Source organism: Hoplias malabaricus, chromosome 3, assembly GCF_029633855.1.
Source record: "Hoplias malabaricus isolate fHopMal1 chromosome 3, fHopMal1.hap1, whole genome shotgun sequence".
NCBI lineage: Eukaryota > Metazoa > Chordata > Actinopteri > Characiformes > Erythrinidae > Hoplias > Hoplias malabaricus.
Window position 1 is genome coordinate 53,666,019 of NC_089802.1, and position 22,250 is coordinate 53,688,268.

General features: G+C 37.1%; 1 protein-coding gene across 4 annotated transcripts in view; it reads right to left on the reverse strand.

The window, feature by feature from the left end:
• The window catches only part of slc9a7 (solute carrier family 9 member 7), a 42,252-nt gene that overhangs the window by 17,049 nt on the left and 2,953 nt on the right, over positions 1 to 22,250 (reverse strand). For 2 of the 4 annotated variants that reach the window (XM_066662805.1, XM_066662807.1), the window contains exons 2-13: positions 16,828 to 17,030; positions 16,526 to 16,603; positions 11,658 to 11,734; positions 11,335 to 11,447; positions 10,979 to 11,084; positions 9,956 to 10,097; positions 9,708 to 9,813; positions 9,214 to 9,302; positions 8,106 to 8,219; positions 7,360 to 7,471; positions 6,398 to 6,551; positions 1,614 to 1,673 (exon numbers count right to left, since the gene is read on the reverse strand). In XM_066662805.1, the coding sequence (XP_066518902.1) occupies positions 1,614 to 1,673; positions 6,398 to 6,551; positions 7,360 to 7,471; positions 8,106 to 8,219; positions 9,214 to 9,302; positions 9,708 to 9,813; positions 9,956 to 10,097; positions 10,979 to 11,084; positions 11,335 to 11,447; positions 11,658 to 11,734; positions 16,526 to 16,603; positions 16,828 to 17,030 (1,354 nt within the window). Of the gene's footprint in view, positions 1 to 1,613; positions 1,674 to 5,483; positions 5,949 to 6,397; positions 6,552 to 7,359; positions 7,472 to 8,105; positions 8,220 to 9,213; positions 9,303 to 9,707; positions 9,814 to 9,955; positions 10,098 to 10,978; positions 11,085 to 11,334; positions 11,448 to 11,657; positions 11,735 to 16,525; positions 16,604 to 16,827; positions 17,031 to 22,250 lie in introns of those variants that run through there. The other 2 variants (XM_066662808.1, XM_066662806.1) reach the window with 2 other exon arrangements.

Sequence of the window (22,250 nt, forward strand, 5' to 3'; positions counted from 1 at the left end):
CTCAAATTGATTAAAGGCATGGTAGACCATAAAATCAACTAGATAAACATAAAAACTAATTACTAGTCATATGCATTTAATGACAGAATTTCTGGAGGTCATTTCTTTGAAGATGCTTTACAACCTCAACAACTCTTTCAGTGCTTTCAGTTTTTTTTTAATGTGCCCAATTTTGGAACATAATTTTCAATCAAAATGGATCATCACTCCTATTTAAGTTGTTTTTCTATGGTAGACTGCTTCCTCTTGAGTGAGTTTATTAAAATATATCCCTTTTACCTGAGTATGGGCTTTACAGTCTCTACACAAGTCAACTTGCTAGTGTCTGCTGTTCTTTTTCATTTTCACATTCAGGCAAAATGGAGAACCAACACCTACACATGTACAAACACAACTTAAGCTTAAAATAAAAAGACCCAGAATGGCACTCTTCACTTATAGCTCTTCATTTCGATGAGTCAACCTTATGATTCCTGTCTCTCACCAGTGATACACAACAACATGAGGGCTGAAACTCTGACACCAGTTTGAAAATTAGAGAAAACACAGTTCAAAACCCACTGCCATTTTTTTTCTTTCATGGACCCTTAAATATAGCTTTGGCCAATGTTGGCAAATGCATCAATGGGGACATATAACACCTAAGCAGAGACAGCAGGCCAGCGCTGGACGAAGAAGCTGCTTTTGAATGTGCTGCATTCAATTCAGCAGATGGCTCAGGGGAGAAGAGCTCTCTTAAAAAGGGCCAAAGTTCCCTTTGAAGCTGGACATAACCTTTAGAAATAGTAGAATGTTATTTTCAATGTATATTATGTAAAGAGATATTCTTCTCCAATTTTACAAGTAAAAGAATACACTGCACAAATCATTTCTAGCAACCAGAACATAATTATATACATGGATCTTTTCTTTTTCTGTCAATAAAGACTAAATATTCAACATAGGGTATAATTAGTATATGGTGTCTAATAGTCTAATATTAAGGTAATAATAAGATCATATCAATCTCCAGCTGCCAACAATTAGCTGAAAGTTAAATACTGGCATCATTATTATAAAAAAAAAAAAAAAAAAACAACTAGCAAAAAATAAATAAATAAATAAATAAAATATCCCTGTTTAATAAACAATGTGTGTGATGCAAATGTAACCTGAGAACAGTGGTGATATGTACACCTTTCCTCCCTGGAGAAAAAGTGATGAGTGCTGATGAGACCGTTTTTAGTAAAGAAAGAAGAGGAAGAGAGGGGATTGTTCTGACATGTCACTGAGCCAAGAGCTTACAGGTGCTTATCAGTGTTGCACACTGTCGGTGTCCAAAGAAAAACATGCATCTCCAAAATAGTAATCTTATAAGAGAAGGAAAAACTTTCTTATTTTTCAGTGGAACTCTATGTAGCATTTGTGGTCCATTCATCATGAAATATTCACACAATGTGAAAAACAGCTGTTGTGTTTTAATGATGTAGTAAAATAAATGTAGAAAAAAATGTATAAACTTTTTTTTCTTTGGAGACCGACGAAATACCCATGTTCCCAACAAGCCTGTATCCCAGTAACGCCCAAAGCCTTCCAACCACCAGGAACTCAGTGAAAACCTTGATCTATTTTACCTGACGTAGTTCCATAGATTCAGCAGTCTCTCCTTCTCTGCCACTGAGGACTGGCCAACCCTGAACACAGCACAGGAACACTCTTCAGTCTATTCTCACACAGTCGAACACAAAGTCGGAGCACCTGCCATCTGAGCCATTTAATAAAGCCCAAGACACTGCACATCTTGTTCTTTTCAAAAGGTTAGAAACTGTTAGAAAAAGTTAGTAACTGCCAAACTCATTAGGTTATTTTACAGCACTACTGGAATATGTACTTATTATTCATTCACTGTTTTTGCTCTAACAGCATACTGAATTTAAAATGAAACAATGTGTATGAGATTTGAAGAAGAATTGGAAGCATTGCTTTGTCAAATTGTGCTTTGAAAACAATACTGTAGGAACTTTTTTTTTTTTTTTAAATTAAGGATGACAGTATGTGTTGCTCCATGATATGTCACACCAGTAGGTTTTCCGGTTTAACATTTTACTTTAGAACAAAGGAGTCCACAAAATAAGAACAGACCCATACCATGTTTCTCCTTTGTTCAATTCATTTATATTGTTCTTCTACTCAAGTTGTTTTTGGAATGATACTTCAATCTGAACTGTACACATTACATTTCTGAAATAACTGATAATACATGTTTTTTAAGTGAGAATAAATTAATATATTAATGGCCAGCATTTTTACTGTATATAATTGCCAGCCAAGCTGAAAGAGGTGTTCTGGCTATTTTCCTTTGATACAAACAATCTGTCAAGTATCAAACAACTAATCTGTTGCAGCAGCCACGTTCTGGAGCTCTGACAAATATTCCTGCACATCACATACCTCTGTTCTGAATTGGTTCTCTGTATCCACCATGGTTAGTGTTTACAGAGGGAGTAGGACCTCCCTTGACTGTTCTGGATAATGGCAAGCCTAACATTTTCAAGCTTAACAAGTTCAAAATTCCAGCTGAGGTACAGTGGGTGCTTCTTGGCTCAAGCCTGAGGCAACAGTGTAAACAGTCCAACAGTCACTCACTGTTTATTCAGGTCTAGATTTTAAAGTTTTAATATCAATTTATTTTTATCATATGCTCTTTTTAGTCCAAATAAATATTGTAAGGTTAATACAAGGCATTTAATTGGTAAAGTGTTTTTGATCATAATTTCCACTGTGCAAATTATTTTATTCAGATCAGTAAAAAAAATAAAATAAAAAGTTTCTGTTGTGGTTTCTGAACATGCGTTACCAAAGCATGAACCCAGATAGTTTTTTCTGGAAAATGCTGAGAGAGCATATTTGTGTATAGTTTTTTTTAAATACCATGGGTACACCAACAAGAACACTGAGCCATCTGTATCTGATGACAGATCGTGGGAACTAAAGACAACTATTTATTACCTCCATTAACCGTAAATTAATCCTTGCCATATTAAATGAAGTTTTGATCCATTTATACTGTTTAAATAAAACAATTATATACACTTGTTAATTAAAGGATAATACATTTATTATATCTAGTAGACACATGAATACAAGTCTAAAGTGGATCCAAGCATAGACATGTGATCTTTTCAGGTTTGCCTTTTTGTTTTTCCTCAGCACGTTGGAATCACATTGACCAGTGCGTGACCTAAAGGCACATTATTGATTTTGGTGTCAGAGGAAACTCTGCTAAATGCATCCTTTAAATCTTGAGCCAGGATGGCCAGCTAAACTACAATACTGCTTTATCAGTGGGGAATCACTGGTGTTTTCTCTGACATTAAACAGCTTTGGTCCTATTTTTCCAATGAATGATCTGACAGTCTTTTTTAATTGTGCATCGATCTGTCTATAGTAGCCCTGAGCAGGAAATCCACTACAGTCAGTGTGGGGACAGCGTTCGTGTGAGTGAGTAAGAGAAAGAGAGATTAGTGTGCGCATGCATAATGTTGTCGCCGATCCCTATAACATAGAAAACTCTGCACAAGCCAATACTAAAGTATTAAACTTAACTGATGTACAATTTAACTTACTGGGAGAGTGGAATTATTGTGTGTGTGTGTGTGGGGGGGGGGGGAGGGGGGGTCATTTTCAGTGCATTTGCACATACTGAAGTTCCATGAAGCCACAGAATAAGAAATAAATCAACCAGTCAGTCTGTCACACTGAAAAGAAAAAAAGGCATTAAAGCCAGTCTCTCTGAATGGGGCTGTTTATACATGGTATGTATGGTGCACATTTGTTTGTCCCTTGGTGTATTTTTATCTCACAGACATTTCATTGATACCCCAGGGAAATGTGTTAATTGTGGTAAAGTATATAATATGTGCGCTATTAAAAACAAATAATAAGTAAATAAATAAATTTAAAAAAAAAAAAAAAAACTTCCACACCTTTTACAGGCAGGGTATACGGAGTGTCTAAGCATTCAGCTTGGTCCCCAAGAGAAAAAAAACCCTGCATCTAGGAGTGTCGATCAAACCAACAGTCTACCAACTAAGAAGAAAGGAAATGTCCCATCAGTGATAGGAGAGCTAGCATGGTCCAGTGTTGGATCATATGTAAAGCTGACCTACTTGCATAAAACTTATTTGCTTATGTGGTTGGGTATGGTAACTCACAGGTAGAGGAAACGGTGTGATGCAATTAAACGAAGGAAGTATAGAGTCAATATTATCTTCCCCTCTCTGACCCCTACAAAGACAGTCAGCTTTGGCTTAGGCAATAGGATATTCTTAGCCCTGCTACTTCTGTTACAGAGCTGAACGCTTGAAAAGACATACTTCCTTAGACTTCAGCTGCATTATACACGTCAAAGCTTGGCCCATACACCTAGTTTTTCCTAGTTTCCACACACATTAATTAACCAAATTAATTAACTGGTTGGTTAGCTAACCTCAAAGTGCAAAGATTAGAATGATTATCAATAGACACTCAAACTTTCAATACTGTTTTAAGAAAAGAAAAAGTGCTCTTGCTACTTTATACAATATCATTTTAATTCTTTCTTGGAGCCACCTAATATAAATCACCGTTTCACTCATTCACACACACACGTGTTGAGCACAAGGCCGGGAATTAGAGTGCTTCCTCCAGGAAACTCCAGAGCATCCTGGTACGTAATCTGCTAAACAATGCAGTCCTTGGGACATTGGAAACAGCCAAAATACACAGGCTCTTACACATGGCTACACTGCTTAGTACAACGACTGAATCACATAGGCTAGTAACTGTTTCTTCAATGATAACAGGACATGCTCAATCATAAGTGGCATATTTGTAAAGATGCAAACGGAGGAGGAAATAGGAAGGTGCCATCCTGCTGAGCTTTGCATACATTCCCAAATTAGAAAGTGGTTCCTGTGCTATGCAGAAGGGCAAAAATGTCTGCTAAACCCATGGAGGGAAACAGAGCTTTACTCTGTTAACTCACAGTGATTCAATTCGGTTTTGTTTGGTATGACTGAGATCGCCATACTAATACACGAAAAAAGCTTAACACAGATGGGGACAACAGATATTAATGATAATACAATTCATTCATTTTATTATTTCTAAATATAACCTGAGATATAATTTGGTGTTGTGATGCATGTTTCACTCCCATAAGAGCCAAGTGTTTGTGACAGAGTACCTAAAAGAACATAAACTTCTTTGACATGACAAACATAGCCATGATTAACAACTATAGGCATAGGTCTGATCTTGAATCAGAAAACTGTAATGCACTTGTAAGAATTGTGTCAGACAACTTCAAAATCTTGATTTTCATTAAAGCCTACGGTTTATAACAGCATTTCGTTCAAAAATTTGCTTATATTCTACTTCTCCTTTAACATATAGCAGCATTACACACAATAACATCAGCCGTTTAGTCCTATGAAGCATCTGTCATCAGAATCACAGTGCTATAATCCTCTTAATCTCGAGAACTAGAGGCACTTAGCAGTGTGCAGCCAGAACAATCCCAGATAAACACCCCCACCCCCTTTTTCCATCATCCCTGAACCAGCCCTTCACTTCTTTAAAACAGCTTCCATCCCTCTCATTTATACATATCTTCAATTATTATTCCATGTGTTATTCCATTTCAGAACTCAGGACTATAGAAGAATTTTTCAACTGAGCATTTGCAATTGACCAATGCTGTATAAATTCATCAGAAATTAAACCTAATATGAACTTCACAATAAATACAAGCCCGCTTCTCTTTGCTTGCTTTCGCAATGAAGTGCTCTCCAGTCCTCTGTGGCTGGGCTCTCAGGCCATTGGTCGCCATGGAGATCATACCATAGCAATCCAGTTTGCAGAGGTCATGAGTTGGCAAGGTGAGCATTTGCACCCTCTGCTGGGATTTGCAACTAACTGACGAGAACCTAGTCAAAATAAAATCAAAATTTCCCTTTACCCCAAATATAATTACTGAGCAAAAGACTGGTGTTTGAAGTGTACTTCTTTGGCATATCTGATGGATCTAGAAGCATAACAAATCCTACATACTAGAAGCACTTAACACTAAATATACTGCATTCCTAAATCAGCAACTAGAACTGATCTAGTTGGTAAATAATGTTAACCATACACTGCTGCTTTAAATGATTTGTAACATGGATAAATTGGATGAACGTACAGACAAATTTCAGGGTACAAAATGCTTGCTAATGATCTTGACCTATTTTGTCTACTAGATAGTTATGGTCCTTTTAACAATTATTTATTTAACGAATTGAATGAACTAAACCTTAAGCTCAACATGTCATGCTCAAATACATTTGAGGTAAGAAACAAATGATGCATAAGAAATGTAAATGGGGCCTTTCCTGACCTGATATGTAGCCATGAGAGCATGGGAGTAGTGCCTCCACCAAACACCCACACAGTGAAGAACACGATGAGCAGTGTTGTGGTGAACATCATCTGTCGAGCATAGGTTGCGGTGTCACGGATAGCCAGCGCAAACGCCATTGCCCCTCGCAGCCCTGCAACAGCAGCATAAACACCTTACAGATCATACTATCATATACAAAGGTGTATAGAAGACAAGCTCGCAGGAAGAAGACTGATATCAGTGGTATACAAAATACAATCAAAACAAAACCACAAAGAGAAATTACATCATGGTGTAAGTACATTTAAAGGTTTGAGAAGCACCAATAGCTTGAGGACCAGGTATTATGAAGGGAGACGCTCTAGATTAAGGACGAATATTAAATGTGCTCCGATTTTAACCTCATTTCTCATTTTAGGTCATGATCTGCTCCATCAGGGTGATGAATTTCAAATCCAAGTGGTTTATAACAACATAGCAGATAACGCTGTGCTAATACAACTTTCACACTAAAGCCATTTTCACTAATGAGCTCCAGAAGATGATGCTCTTTCAAACAGGGTACAGGATAAGATATTAAAAGTCAGACATGTTCTCACAACCGGAAATGTTCTGCATGGTTTAGGCATGGTGTGCCGCCTGTGTAGTGTGTGCAGGAGGAACAGCATGAATTCACTGTGAATTCTCTGGAACATCACTAGCTCTATCACACATGTGCTCACTCTGACATTACCCAGACTTTATGCTAGGGAGCAGACAGGATAAAATCCAAGTAATGCCTGGTACAAGTATTACACACATTTGTTTAACGCATAAAGCAGAACATTTATGGGTTTCCGTGTACATATGAAAGGGGCTTTAGAAATTGCAAAATGTACTGGATTTAATCTAAACATCTGTTGAACATATTTCATTACAAAAATTGCTTTGATTCTCATAGAGGAGCAGTAAGACAATACCTGCAAACATCATCATATGCTGGAAGTTTCCTCCTATTTTGTGCCTGCGACCCAGGTTTAGCAGGAAAGACAAGGGGTAGATGTTGGACGCCCGGCCGATAAAGATAGCAATCTACCAATCAGGATGCAGATAAGGAAAAATACAAAGAAGCACTCACACAGCCTCACAGAGCCGCAGTGCACCATTTAATCATTAAAATTGTTGCAAAATCGTTTCACATCTAAACATAACATGCTTAAATTGTGTGAATTAAAGCATTTTCTCTCATCAGAAAATTGGTTCAGTGATGTTTATTGCCTTTGTGTTCTTGCTATCTCTATGTATGCTAGACTAGTAAAATCAGTCAGATCAACTCCTATTGGTCTGGGTTTAACATGCAAGTGAACAAAGATATAGCAGTGATGCACATTACAGGCTTTACAATATAAAGTGCAGGGTCACCTCTATATTCTTTTATATTTAAACCAGGTCAATGATCAAATTTACTGACAGTAAATGACAGAGGAATATATTTAATATATAATAATATTATATAACATAATTTCCTACATGTGTTTAATTAAACGTATTACAAAATCCAAAAAACAGTTTCTACATTGCCAAGGGCTCTGGGGAACATTCTAATATTAATGTCTACTTGCAGTTGTGATAAAAGGATAAACATAAAATAAATTCCAAAAAAACTACTTCAATACTCTGTCTGAGGACAATAACAAAGGTAGAGATAAAAACAGAGAGAGGATACAAATGCTCCAACAATAAAAATGGGACTGAAGACATGGTTCTGGAAGGTGAACAGAGCCAGCCCCATGTAAGAAAAGATGAAGTTCTCTGCCAGGAAGTGAAGTACTTCAAAGAGCTGAAACAACATGTGACAATAAAAAAGGTGTCAAGTGTCACATTCACACCTATAGACACAGCATATGGACACAAACCACATAGCATGCCTATCTGCATTCAGCCTCTCCAGACTAATGTGTCTCATCCACTTCATCAGAGAGTCAGTTTTGATAATTGGGTTAAGAGCACCCTCTGAGGTACATGAACACATCCCGATTGCAAGCCCTCAATTTCTTCCCTTTGAGGCTAGCACAAACTGTGCTACTTTGTGGAAAAGTGCAGTGGGTGCTTTATCCTGACTGACAGCTGTTACTGGCAAAGGGTGTCAGATACTTAAATATCTGGCTGTGGAGGTCTTCCCAGACTCATCCTCCCCTCTAGAACCACCCTCCACCACCATCATCACCCTAAAAATATTTTCTTTTACTTGCATTACCTGGAATGCAGAAAGGTATTAAACTCCAAGGCCGCTGTACCAACCATCCTTCAGAATACTGCCCTCAGAACAGCAGCCATGACATGAGAACAAATATGAGCAATTATTTATCCAGTTATGAATTTATATCCTGTAATAAATGAGGTTAGTTTTACAATACCTGCTTAATGACAACAACTATAAAGACCTTTGATATCATATTTTGCTAAACTATGATAATAAAATCACAAGTACATTTTTTACCTCAATATTATGTAAGCCTCTTTCACTGAGGTACATCCACAAAAGTCCCAAATTGCAAAACAAATGCACTAGTGCTTAAAGAATGGGTCTAACTCAAACACACTAAAGCTGTCTTCACCTAACCTAAAGACCATGTTTTAAAACCTGCCCACTCCTGCCCCCTGCTGATCCAACAAAGCATCAGAACATATCTTAGCTAAAGGCACTAATGAGTAAATTATTTATCAAGCTATATTAAGACCACAGTAACACAGCAGCATTGAGACAGACGTAGACAGAGAGAGAGAGAGAGAGAGAGAGAGAGAGAGAGTGTTGGGGGGGGGGGGGGGGAGACCTGTTTGGTGCGTTTGGTAGACTCCTCAGAAAGATTGTTGTAGGTGTAGTGAGCCTGCGTGATCCCACAAAACAGCACAGCTACAACACCTGGAATATAAACAGATTTCAACTGGCAATATGATCATTAAATCTGAATACTATAATTATTTACTGCTTTAACCAAAATAATAATAACAACAAAAACCCCAACAACTTAATAGTATAATGATTCAATTCTTTAATAATTACATTTGTTTACAGGATTGTAAGTTAATTTAGAACAATAAAATTATTTATTTATTTATTTATTTATGTTTAATGTCTAGTTATCACTGAAAAACAACGACAAGTACATGACAAGTTATTCCAAATTTGTGAGCATTAAATAATAAATAAATAATGAAAAAAACCTTTACCTGGAATTTCAGCACAAAAATATACAAAAATCAATGCAGATTAAAAGAGTTATATGTTCAAGTAATACCCATGGCAAATAAATACACATATCCACACCTGTGAACCCACAAGCCTCTGCCAGCAGGAAGGTGCTCCAGGACATGAGGAAGAAGAGTGCAGTCTCCAGCAGGGGGAAGCAGTGCAGCTTGGTGAATTTTGTTACGTAAGAGTAGAGTTAAGGCATTTAAATACATGGTCCTAGACGCTCAGACAGCCATTAAACACAGCTCACTATTAACCTTAATCTCTATGCTAGATAAGAGCTGGAGATTTACTGCACAAAGAGTAGACAGATGAAAGGATATGAGGGCAGTGACAACACCAGTGACTGCACCCATAGCAAAGGACCCACTGAAGATCCCTAGAAAAATGCCCACTGACTTAAAAAAGGCAGAAGCATCGAATGTGTGCGTGTTTACTCCACTGGGTTGATATGCCACAATAGACCTAAAGAAAACATAAAAAATTCATTCTAACATTGAATTATCAAACATTTGAAACATCCTATGTCTAAACCCACTGGCTACATAGTATAAGTATCTTCTAAGAAATGATATTACAATAAAATATTTTTTTTCTTCAAGAAGAACATTTTTAAAATGTCCTTCCAGAATACCATTTATACAATTTGTCTGAATCTGTCTTTTTACATGACCACAACCTATTGTTTATGTTCCTGATGTATGAAGAAAGGTGTCTCTTCTGACTGGCTGCCCTTTAACCTGATTAATCCATAGGCAGCTCTAACAGACACTTCTAATCACTACAAAATATATAGAGCTAAAATGTTGTGGGCACTGATTTCATGACATCACAATTCTCGTGAATTCCAGATGGACAGCATTCATATTTGGATCATACACACTGGCAAATGAATGCTATTTCAAAGTTGAGTACAATGTTTACAAAATAAATCAAAGTCTTTTACCTCAAAATGTTTTATAAATTTATTTTAATTTCCTAAATTATAATTCTGTGCCATTTAGAGGTGAATTTTCTAGAAAAGTCTGCCTGACACAATCCAATTTTCATAGACTGTTGAGGCCAGCAGTTGGCGCTTAAGCACTATTCTTCCAAGATCAGGCCACTAACAGCACCATGGGTTTAATCTCTGACATATGTGGAATTTCCCCAACAAACACAATGGACTGGCACGCTGTGAAACTACCAAGATAAAAAGAGCTTGTGTATGTGCATCTTCCTAGGAACGTTACAAGAGAAATCAAGAGCGTGTATCTGTGTGTAGTGTTTGCTTGAGAAAGAAACCGAAAGAGACCATTTCTGAACAAGAGTGGGCAAGCATGGAAGAGCAAAGTGAAAGAACTTACGATGAGAGGACAATAGCAACAGCGTCGTTCATTACACTCTCTCCAAACAGCAAAGCATAGAGATCCACATCAGCATGTAGCTCGTTGAAGATTGCCAGCACAGTTACTTAACATACACAAAAAAACAAGTATGAATTACAGGGACAGCCATCAGTATATAAAAATCCTGCACATTCCATTGCTTAAACATGAACGTTATAAGAGGCAAACTCAATTAATTGGCTTAGACGTCACATAATATACAAATGTAAGAAAAGCAGCAGGACTTCCCATTTCACTGATAAAATCAAGAAAGTAGAAATTAACTAATCAATGCTCAAAATGATAAAAGTGGGGGAGAAAAAATTTTTTTTTACCTGGGTCTGTGGCTGAAATGATGGCTCCGAAAAAGAGGCAGTCTGTGTAGTAGAACTTATCAGTGAGCTGTCCAACCACCTGCATCAGCTTCACCACTCCATACATCAGGTTTCTGAGACACAAATAAGCAGACCATCAAATGGCAGACAGAAATGCAACAGGTAAAACGGATATTAACAGGTGTCCTGTATGTTACATTTACCACAACATAGTGTGTGAAAAATATAGCTAAATAATGGTTGACCAAGCAATATATTTTAAGTGTGACTGGTTGGTTGAATCATAGCATCACTGTAAGGCACCAGGCTTTGAGTGGACTTACCCAATGACGAAGCAGGAGATGGCTGTGCCCAGAAAAGCATATGTTATGATTGAGCCCAGGTTCCTGAAGAAGTGTCTCTGGAGGAATAAAGGTAGATACACATCATCATTCTGGACCACAGAGAAAATGTAACAGTATGGCATTGCCTACTGGCTTATGAACAAAAACTGGCCACACTCAAACCAAAAAAATGGGCTGCCTTTCTCAGCCTTGGTCCTTTATAAGTTTCTCCTTATGAACATCTTAGGAGAATTTTTCTGGCAACACAGCTTTTGGCTTGCTTCCGCTGGGACTTGGACATCAGATTTCTCTCTTGGTTTGGCTGCGTTATGTTCTCTAACCTTTTGGTTCTGTACGTCAGTGTGTGTTTTCAGGGGACGGAGATATTCTACTGAAGACTGTTATTAAGACAAGTTGCCATATTGAGAAGATTCCTGTTGCACAGATGTGAAGAATGAAGGATGAAAGTTCAGGCTGTTGGTGAATTAACTACAGGACAACAAGCTCAGTGGTGTGATAGTCACCTCATCTCAGAATAGCCCACGCATGCCTATTTTTTGCAGGGTATGTGTATTTGGAGAAGGACATGGTGATATAAGATAAAAACTTGTTTGAGCTTATCATCAAAGTGCTGAAGCAGCGAGAGTGAAGCCATTCGTAATCATTGGAGTAGAACAAGAAGATGCTGCTTACATAGTCATATTTTAGATGCCATCTAATGGGCTTCACTTGTTGCGTTCTGATATACTGAAAACCAAACGTAAATATAAGAACATCTTTGAATTTAATATAATGAATAAGAATCATGTTGTGACTGATCAACATGTGAATTGCATTGATGCATAATTTAAAGTAAAATATTTCTTTATTTTGGTGAGTCATTCATAAAGACTGGTTGATTCTCGAAGAGTTTTAATCCTAGTCTTTCTGTGGTATATCAGCCAAAACTTTTATTCAGTAAGGTTTAATATAAGATGTCTCTAGTGAAATTTGAAATCAAAATTGTTGAGACCTATGGCTAAACATGGGATTTCACATAGAATTTCACAAAAGTAGGTAAAGTAGATATAGAGAACCCAATTAACCAAACAAATATCATGCATTTGTTAATTTCATAATTTGTGATAATGATTTAATATTACATATCTGTAAATGACAAAAGTCTGCGAATCTCCAGGATTAGCATTTAAATTGAACATGGAAGAGCTTTTATTCAATGGGATTACAATAAGGCCTATTCAAGCACCCTGTTATATTTGAGGAATTTGCATTTATCAAAGTATAATTTTCACAGCACAATCTTCATTCATTCATTCCATGTAACCGATTTATCCTGTTGCAGTGCGTCTGAAGGTTACCTGGAATCACTGGCCACAAGACAGGAACACACCCTGGACGTGGCACCAGTTAATCACAGGATACCAAACCCTCATACATTCACACCTTAGAATCACATTTTAATAGCCAACCCACTTACCAACATGTGTTTTTGAAACCCAAAGAACACCCACTTAGACACAAAGAGAACACCATGTAGCACCATGCCATAGTTTTCATACATAAAATTGGTTTATACTGATATTTTGATCATTGCCCTAGTGATGCTTCATTGACAGCTTAAGCAATGATGTATTAAAATAGCATGGGTTAATTGTCTTATGATCAAGTGAAGGTTGTTGTTGTAAGACTTTACATAAGATTGCATCTCGCCTCTGGTAGAAGGCCCGTATTTGCTAATGCCACACCTAATCAAACTCAAAAGCTTCCTCATCTATTTGTAGTTCTAGCCGTCCAGAATGCGGTGATCTGGGGAAAGCCTGACTCTAAGGATGCTGAGTCACAGCATCCCTCTCTCTGTCCCTCAGCCTCACTTCCACAGGGAGCAAAGTCTGCCTGCAGTGCACTGGAGCATTCATCACAGCTGCATAATGAAAACGTTCCGCAGTAATCAAAGCCAAAAATACTTGTTAGATTCAAGGAGCTCAGTCAGAGGCATGAATCTTATTAGATGCAACAAAAGTTAAGAACATTTTAAGTCTTTAAAGAGAAGCATACTGTGGAATTTACACCTTAAAAACAGCAATTGCCTAAAAATTGTGAGAATATTTCATAAGGAATGAACAAATAATTGAATAAAATTTGATGAACCTGGCAACAAAGAATATAATTTATTTCATGAAGTTATATAAATACACTTGCATAGTGTTAAACATATATCATACCCACAATGAAAACTAGACACATTTTAATGTGATGAGTAAAACAAATCTTTAATGAACCACACAATGAGGTGGTTAAAAAGAAAATCCTCCTCTGTCGTGATCAGTTTCTAAACCGTGTTTGTACAGCAGCACAGAGTAAGAACACCACTCAGATTTCCAACATACAGCAAAGGATACAGAGTACCAGTCTAAATCTATGCAGAGGTTTCACTAATAACTTCACACGCATAGTTAACTGCCTCACTGTACTGCCTTATAGTTCTTCTTGTTGCCAAATATCAATCATCTGCATTGAATTCTGTCTTTTTCTCCTCTGCTGCCAGGTTCACAAACAGCAAAATGCTCTGGAAAACTGACTCAGTGTCTGTGAGAGAAAGTCTGTATATCTGTCTGCATTGCGTAAGAATCTGTCCATAAAACAGCATTCACAGGCACACTGGCTCCATCACAAATGGATCCCTAAGCACTATGTACTGCACAATGTAGAGCCTTACGGTCTGAAGTACTTAGCAGTATGTCTAACACAAATTATATGTATTTACCTTCATGTCTCCTTTTCCAACATTTAGTGCATAAGCCTGTGCAGTGCACTATGTAGGAAGCCAATGGCTTTTTGACACAGAGCTAGCAGCTGAGGACAACGCTGCATTGATTCAGATCTGACTGTTCGCATGTCCATAAATCGGATACATATTCGATCTAGAACTACAAATGAAGGTGACTCAAATCTAATTTGAAAAGATCAGACCTGACATGTCCATATAGCCCTGAAAAGGTCATATTAAGGTTAAAATTATTTAAAAAATTGTCTTACTTTAACTTGGTTATCTGAATGTAGCCTCTCTCATTTACAGTTTGTACAGCTTGATATGAAATCTCTATAATCCACACATGAAAGACATTAATGACCCAATGCTTACTTCAGCAACAGTTAAAACAAAGAAATATATTAAAGCAATAGTAATGAATAAATGAAATGTACAAATATGGTGTTGAATTCTTTGCATTTAACCGTACAACAATTCAACATAATTTTGTTCACTTCTATAGATAATAGTCTTTGTGTGATTCCAAACATATTCATAGACTATATTTGAGCATAAAGGGGAAAATGTTTTGCTAAAGCATTGCTTCATTACTACCAACCACCTGCTGTCTAATTTTACCGCTCAGAGACACTCGGCCAAGCCCACAGACTGGACATCAACCTTCAAATGCTCAAAAAGCAAATGGAGCCTAATGTAAAGAATTCAAGCCTGAATCTGCTGGGGTCATTGGGGATTTAAACTAGTCAGTGGACTCATTTTATTGAGAGTGTTGCCATGTGAAGGAATGGAAATACTGAGAATGCATCTTATACGTCTGAACGTCCCCGGATGTAAGCTACATGTGAGAAAGGACAACTCATGAATGTGGCTTGTCTGTCTCTCTCTGGGTCTTAGTTTTGGTTCTAGCACTGGAGCTACAAGTCTAATATAGCTAGAAAGCAGTCAAAGTTTATAATCCAACAATCAGCACAGTGTAAACTGCATGCAAAAAAATGAAAAAAATACCCATAACACACTTGTGCAAATCAGTTAAGCAATCTCAAACCAATTTGCATATGTAGTTTCTGATAATGCTATCTATGAAAATTCAGTTTTGCTGCATGGGTGAAGACAGTATTACCAGCCATCTCATAAATAGCTTCTCTGATGTCCACTAAAAGATGAATATGTGTGTAGCTGCATTTTGTGGAAAAATTGTGTGTATTTTTACTTTTTACTGATTAAGTATTTCTGGTATTTCCACAACGACTGACATTCACACCAAGATTTAAAAATGTATCTTCAATCCACCTCTGTAACTTAACAGTTTAGCCAAGTAAGATACGCGATACCAGATATCATGTTGCCATTCGTTTGGCTGATTATGCATTATTAATCTCAGTGGTTTGGACTCTCCATTGAGTTTTATATTGTGTGACATGTTCATCACAAGAAAGAGATCAATAACAGTAAAAAGGCTTGAGGTTTACTGTAAGCTGCTGGAGATAAAACCTTCAAATTAGCCAAAATGGCACTGATTTTTAACTAACAATTACACAGAAGCCTCAACAATTAAATACACTAATTAATATCTAATTAATACTAATTTATAGGTGTATAAAATCATTATATATACACCTATGCTCAATGGTTATCAAAAACACCTGGCAAAAATACATTGCAGACCAAAAAAAAAAAAAAGCCTGTTGGTTTGGCTGATGAAGACAAGGTCATGTTGAGCCTTTGCTTCAAAGACCATGCAGAAAGTTGGTGAAAGGCAAACTAAAAGGAAGTGAAAGACATCTGGACCAACCTTCCCCCAAAACAGCAGTTTAATACTAGCAGGAATTCAGCACATGTAACCAACAAAAGCTGTTCCCTGCTTAAACAGTCAGATTTCCCTTTATCCTGCAGTATTTTTCTGGGCAAAGCAGATAGAGGAGAGAGGCCTATTTTACTATCATGTGTCAGTTTCAAAATGCAAAGTGTGCAGCAGCAGTGAAATGATCCATGAATGCTTAACTAGACAGCAAAACAAAACCTGACAAGACAGTCATGAGAGTCAAGTCTAATTATACCACCCAGAGAAGATCACCCTCATACTACAATGCTAGCCTACCTTTTTAAGGCTGTATCCAGCATGAAATATGATGGGAGGTAGCAAGATGTTGAAAAACACCTCTGGGTCAAATGTCACCTGTCACAGCAAAGAATTTTAAAGATAAATTAACTTCATATTAAATTTATGGTACACATAATATGTAAAATCACATTCTTAATGCTACAATCTTGTATTAGGCTGTTAACAGAAGAGATGTGTCATGGGAAATGAGTAATACTTTACGGAAATAACATTTTTAAAAGGTTTTAGCAGTGAACATGCACGTGTGTGGTGGAGTATATGTTCTATTGGTGATGTACCTTGCGAAGCATGTCATTCTGCTCCACATTATGTATCTCACGGGAGTTGATCTCTCCCTTCAATGTGTACTCAAAGAATTTGCCACTGACGTTAAGCAGCAGGGTACTGACTGGCCCCTCTTTCATAGAGCAGCTAGGGGGCGTTTTGTTGTGGTAACTGGTAGAGGGAATGCCATACCGCAAAATCACACCAACCAACAAACCTGTAAACAAAGAGAGAATAAAGTTAAAAATGAGAAGTACTGCCAACAGTACTACAATGAACACACACAGACTTAGCATTTTGCTTCTAAATAGATTATTTACATTATACAATAGACTGGTTTAAATATAAACCTTCTGTGAGAATATCTACCTTAAATCAGACATGTAATTCTAGGTACTCTGATATATTCTAATATTTTTATGAGAAGTTAATTTATATCTATGCATTGCACTAACATTGACTTAGAAAACTGCCATTACACGTTTATTTTACACACTGGACATGCAGAGGTGAAACCACTGTATATTATGAGAGTGCACATATTACTACTGACATTCTGCATTGATGGGTGATGCTACTTAGCATTTGAGCTCACCATCCCCCTTTTACTACCTTGAATCTGATTACTTTCAGGTTTATGCAGAGAAAGTGAATCTTCATTTTTTATAACAATCAGACAAAAGCTAATTGTATACAACCTCAGTTAACATTACTAATCTAGTCACATCATTATGCATTTCACCTGCAGGTTTATAAAGAATCAGCTGATCCCAAGCCTGAAATATAATAAAATTCCTGGAATGTTCTTTACCTTTGCACTGTTATAAAATGACTAGCACCAAAACCCTCTTTGTTGCAAATTTCTGGCCCACTGCATGTTTGTAGTTGCTACATTTCCTTAATATTCCTAAAGAATTTAAAGCGCTTTGAGTGTCTCTAGTAAAGTGGAATGTAAAAGTAAACAAGTAAAACCAAAAATTGTGAGATCAAAGACACACCAACGCTGTACTTTGTCTCAGTGAGGGTGTACTATCAGTGCATGTGTCAAATCAGTTGGGGAGCATTTCCATATTAATGTGCTGCTGCCATGTGGAGTCAGCAACACAGCCAAGCTCAGATTTGAATTCTGTGCACATGCACGTTCACTAACCATGCACGGCTTCGTTCCCGACAAAAAAATGAAAAGGTTACAATACACATCACCAATATTTAGCGTTATGTAACAAATATGTAACTTAGTTTTAGTGCTACAGTTAAAGAATATGATGACCTGTGGAGAAGTGTACATGCATAACACCTGAAGAAAATTAATTTATGAGTACTGTGGTTGTTGGTTCAGTTGAAGTTTGCAGGGATTCCAGCCCTGTTGAGTCCAGGTCATTGTGAGACAACTCACATTTCAGTAATCACCAGACTAATATCTGCTACATAACTGGATTAGGGAAAGTGTGTATGTATGTGCATACCAGGGTTTGTGAGTACAGACAGCGTATATGCTTTGGATACAAAGCATACATTATTGGGTAACAGTGACGTCATTCATTCAAGCCGTTTCTAATCAAAACTACTATTAAGTACAAACTATACAAAAATATTTCAGAAGTGATTAAACAGGAGATTTTGCATAAGGAATTAGAAACTCAAAAGGGCTCCTAAAAACTCTGCAAGATCTAGTACACCATCAAAATTGTTACCAGTTATACCAGTTAAACCAGTCAATTCAGTTCCATTTTTCATGATGACAACAGCTTTCCATGATCCATTCACATATGAGAAATCATCTCAGAACATTGGTTCTTAAAAAGGATCTACAACTGTCAATTAGCTGTTACTGAAAAAAATGTAATAAAATAGAATAAAAAATAAATACAGAAAATGCAAATCAAATAAAGAAGCAGCTGAACAATAGAACAATAGACTCGCCACCTAGAGTTCAGGTTCACTGATTGTGTTTTGGATTACCTGAATCATGAGAAGCAAAAAATACAAGACTGGACTTTGAAGGCGTGGGGAAAAATAGGAGTGCAGATTTTAAGTGTCCCAAAGAGAATGAAGCTATGAAAAGGGCAAACTGTGAACACTAAAATTAATTCTTGATATAATATTGTGTTGTTGCAGCTATTTTTGTCAATTGATAAATGTGTTCTGCACTCTTCTTACACAAATGAATAAAAATAAAATTTGAACTTAAAACAGAGGTTTTGAATGGAAATTTAATACATAAATAAAAGTCAGATATTATAAAGTGAGAAATCTAAAAAAAAAAAAAAAACAGCCAAACATTGTGCTTATACACAAATATAAACACACATTCTTCATATGGACACATAAACACAAGTCAGAGCCAACAAAGCCCCATGCTGTATACTGTTTGGTACTAGGCTTAAATCAGTATGGGGGGGGGGGGGGGGCATAAGTAATTGGGTTAGAGCCCCAGCAGTACACTCAGAGCCAAGCAAGGCATTGACCTTGGACACAACCTGCCCAGTATCCAGCTAATACAGCTTAGTGCTCTTACATAGGCCACTGCAGGAAGAAAATATTGAGTCCACTAAGTCCACAGAACAGGAAACCACCCGCCTGACCACAGGGCCATTTTGAGCGTGTGCAGTGGAGAAGGCTTAGTGAAAAAGATCAGAAAGTCCCTAAAAATCCTTCAAAAAAAAAAAATTAAAAAATCTAAAAAAATGTAAAATAAATAACCAGATTAATCAACTATCACAATAATCGTTAACTGCAGCCTCCAAGCCTCTGAGGAATAAAAGATAATAGTAATGGACTCTGAAGGAAGACATACAAGATATACCCTAGGGGGGGGGGGGCTAGTTTCTTCCACAAGATGTTTCATTAAAAATTTCATTTACACAATTTCGCTTTTGCCCAAATGTGGTCAACTGAAAAATTCTTATGTTCCTAAATTGTGCAAATGTGAACTACTTACACCCCCCCCCACCCCACCCCACCACACCACCAAGTATACATAAAGATAGGGAAGAGTTCAACGAAAGGCTGTGAGAGCAAAAGTGGAAAAAAAGGTTAGTATCATGATTCTTAACATACATCAGCAAAAACTCTGGGGATTTCTTCATCTACTGTACATAGTATTATTAAAAAGATTTGAAAAGACCCAGAGAAATCTCTTTACTCAAGGGACAAAGCCCCAAACCAATCCTGGCTTACTGTAATCTTTGGACTGTAATGTGGCACTAAATAAAAAACAGACATGATTCTGTATTGGAAAGTACAGCATTGCCTCAGAAATATTTTCTATCAACACAGTTCATTGCTGAAGCCACGAATGCAAGTAAATATAACTATTATATATATATATATATAAAATCCAAAAACACTGCCACTGCCTTCTCTGAACCTAAGCTCTTTTAAGATCGCCGGAGGCGAAGTGGAAAGGTGGTCTGTGGTCAGATGAAATAATTTTACATTTTTTTGGAAATGATCTAATTCCTTTGTGGTAATGGCTGAGTGGCACTGAGTGGCTCAGTGGCCCAATTTTAGGGTTTTGTCAGGTTAACACAAAAATAATGATCTACCAATGCATACGGTGAATCATTTTTAAGAGTAAAAACAAACAAGTTACACCACAAAGAATTCTGCAGCATGATGGCATTTTGGAACATTTCAACCAACATAACACATTCTAAAATCTCACAAGCTTTTCTCTCAGTTTAAATTGTTTTAAATATTTCACACACAAGCTAAGTTGTAAGTGTAAGCACTGAGCCAGTATCCTGTTAAAATGTGTATTCTGCATTCAGTGCTACTGTGGTGCTCTGTTTCCCCACCACTAGCAGAGAATATTTAGACTCTGAATCTAGGTGGAGTAAAAAAGAAGATTTTTATTTCAATCTTGTAATAATTTTTTAAAGGTAAATATATGAGCAGAAAGGAAATATTCTCGATTCTGCATAATTTATTGGCAATTATTCAAAAACATTTCTTTGGCATTCAGACAATTCTCATGGGGCTTTGATCAACTCAAAACAAATGCAAAAACAGAACACCTGAAATCAATGTAGCTTGACAATATAACACTGTCTTTAAAGCAAAAGTAGTATTCATTCATTCTCTGTAATCACTTCTGATTAAGGTCACAGTGGGTCCAGAGCCTACACAAAATCACTGACCACAAGGCAGGAACACACCCTGAACAGGGTGCCAGTCCATCATAGGGCACCACACTCTCATCCTGTCACTCACAAACATGAGCAATTTCACACAGCCTAGTGATCTACAAACATGCGCTCTGGACTGTGGGTGGAAACCATACCCCTCACAGATCTGAGGCAGTGATTGAAGCAGGACTTCAAACTTTTACTCTGGTTAAATCACTGGTAATGCAGACATCTTTTATTAATGCAGATCTTCGACTACTGCTTTGAATTTGTTAAGACGTGATATGAAATTAACACTAGCAATAAAATTCTGATGGTTATTGAACATCAAATCCATCTACACAAAGCCATGTCTTTCTGATAGTTACATCATACGAATCAACAGTACATCAGACAAAGCAAGTTATTGTATACAACAGAATTCCTGCACTTGTCAATGACAGTGTTCCTGGAGTTGTTATATTTGAGGTCACTGACATTTAGTTCAGTTCAGTAAAACATGAATACTGGTGGTCTGAAATATAGCCTTCTTAAAAAGCAGAACTAGCCCTCATCTACTGCCTGGTATGCTCCTAAAAGCAACACAATGGCCTTTTTCTTAGCAGCTTCAAAAGTAATGGATGGGCACCTTATATCATCATTTGTCTAAAATTTGACCAAAAAAATGCATCTTCTGTTACACCTGAATCCTGAAAAGGGTCTACAGTGGGACCAGAGCCTATGCAGACTATGAGGTGCAATGCAGGAACACACCCTGGACAGGAAGAGTCCATCCAGTCACTCACTCCTTCACACTATACCCACTCAGTCACCAAAACACTTACCCACTCTCCCACACACTAATACCTGTAAACAATTTTACATGTTAATTAACTTATGAGCATGTGTTTTTGGATTGGGTTTTTGGCAGCAGTTAAAAATCAACTTGAAGTACAAAGATTAAAGCCCACAATCATACTGCAGTCCTAGCTCTTCCCTAACTTTCAGTCTCCTGTGCATAGGTGAAATGATGCTGATGGAACATTTAGCCTTGCTGAAGACCTTCATTATTAACTTGTCCAAATTACAGAGCGTACACTGGCTCTGCTGAACAGAATGCTCTTTTGCACACATCACTGACTTTACAACCACAGGCTACACATATCCTCTCTTAAGGTTCTAGTCAACTGGCTTCCATACACACCCTATATAAAAGGCTTTCTGATCTGAATACATTATGTGCTATTGTTGTGCTGATAAATTAAAATATGGCACATTTCTATGGTACTGATATATGTTTTATACCAGTTTCATATCTGTTTTATTTA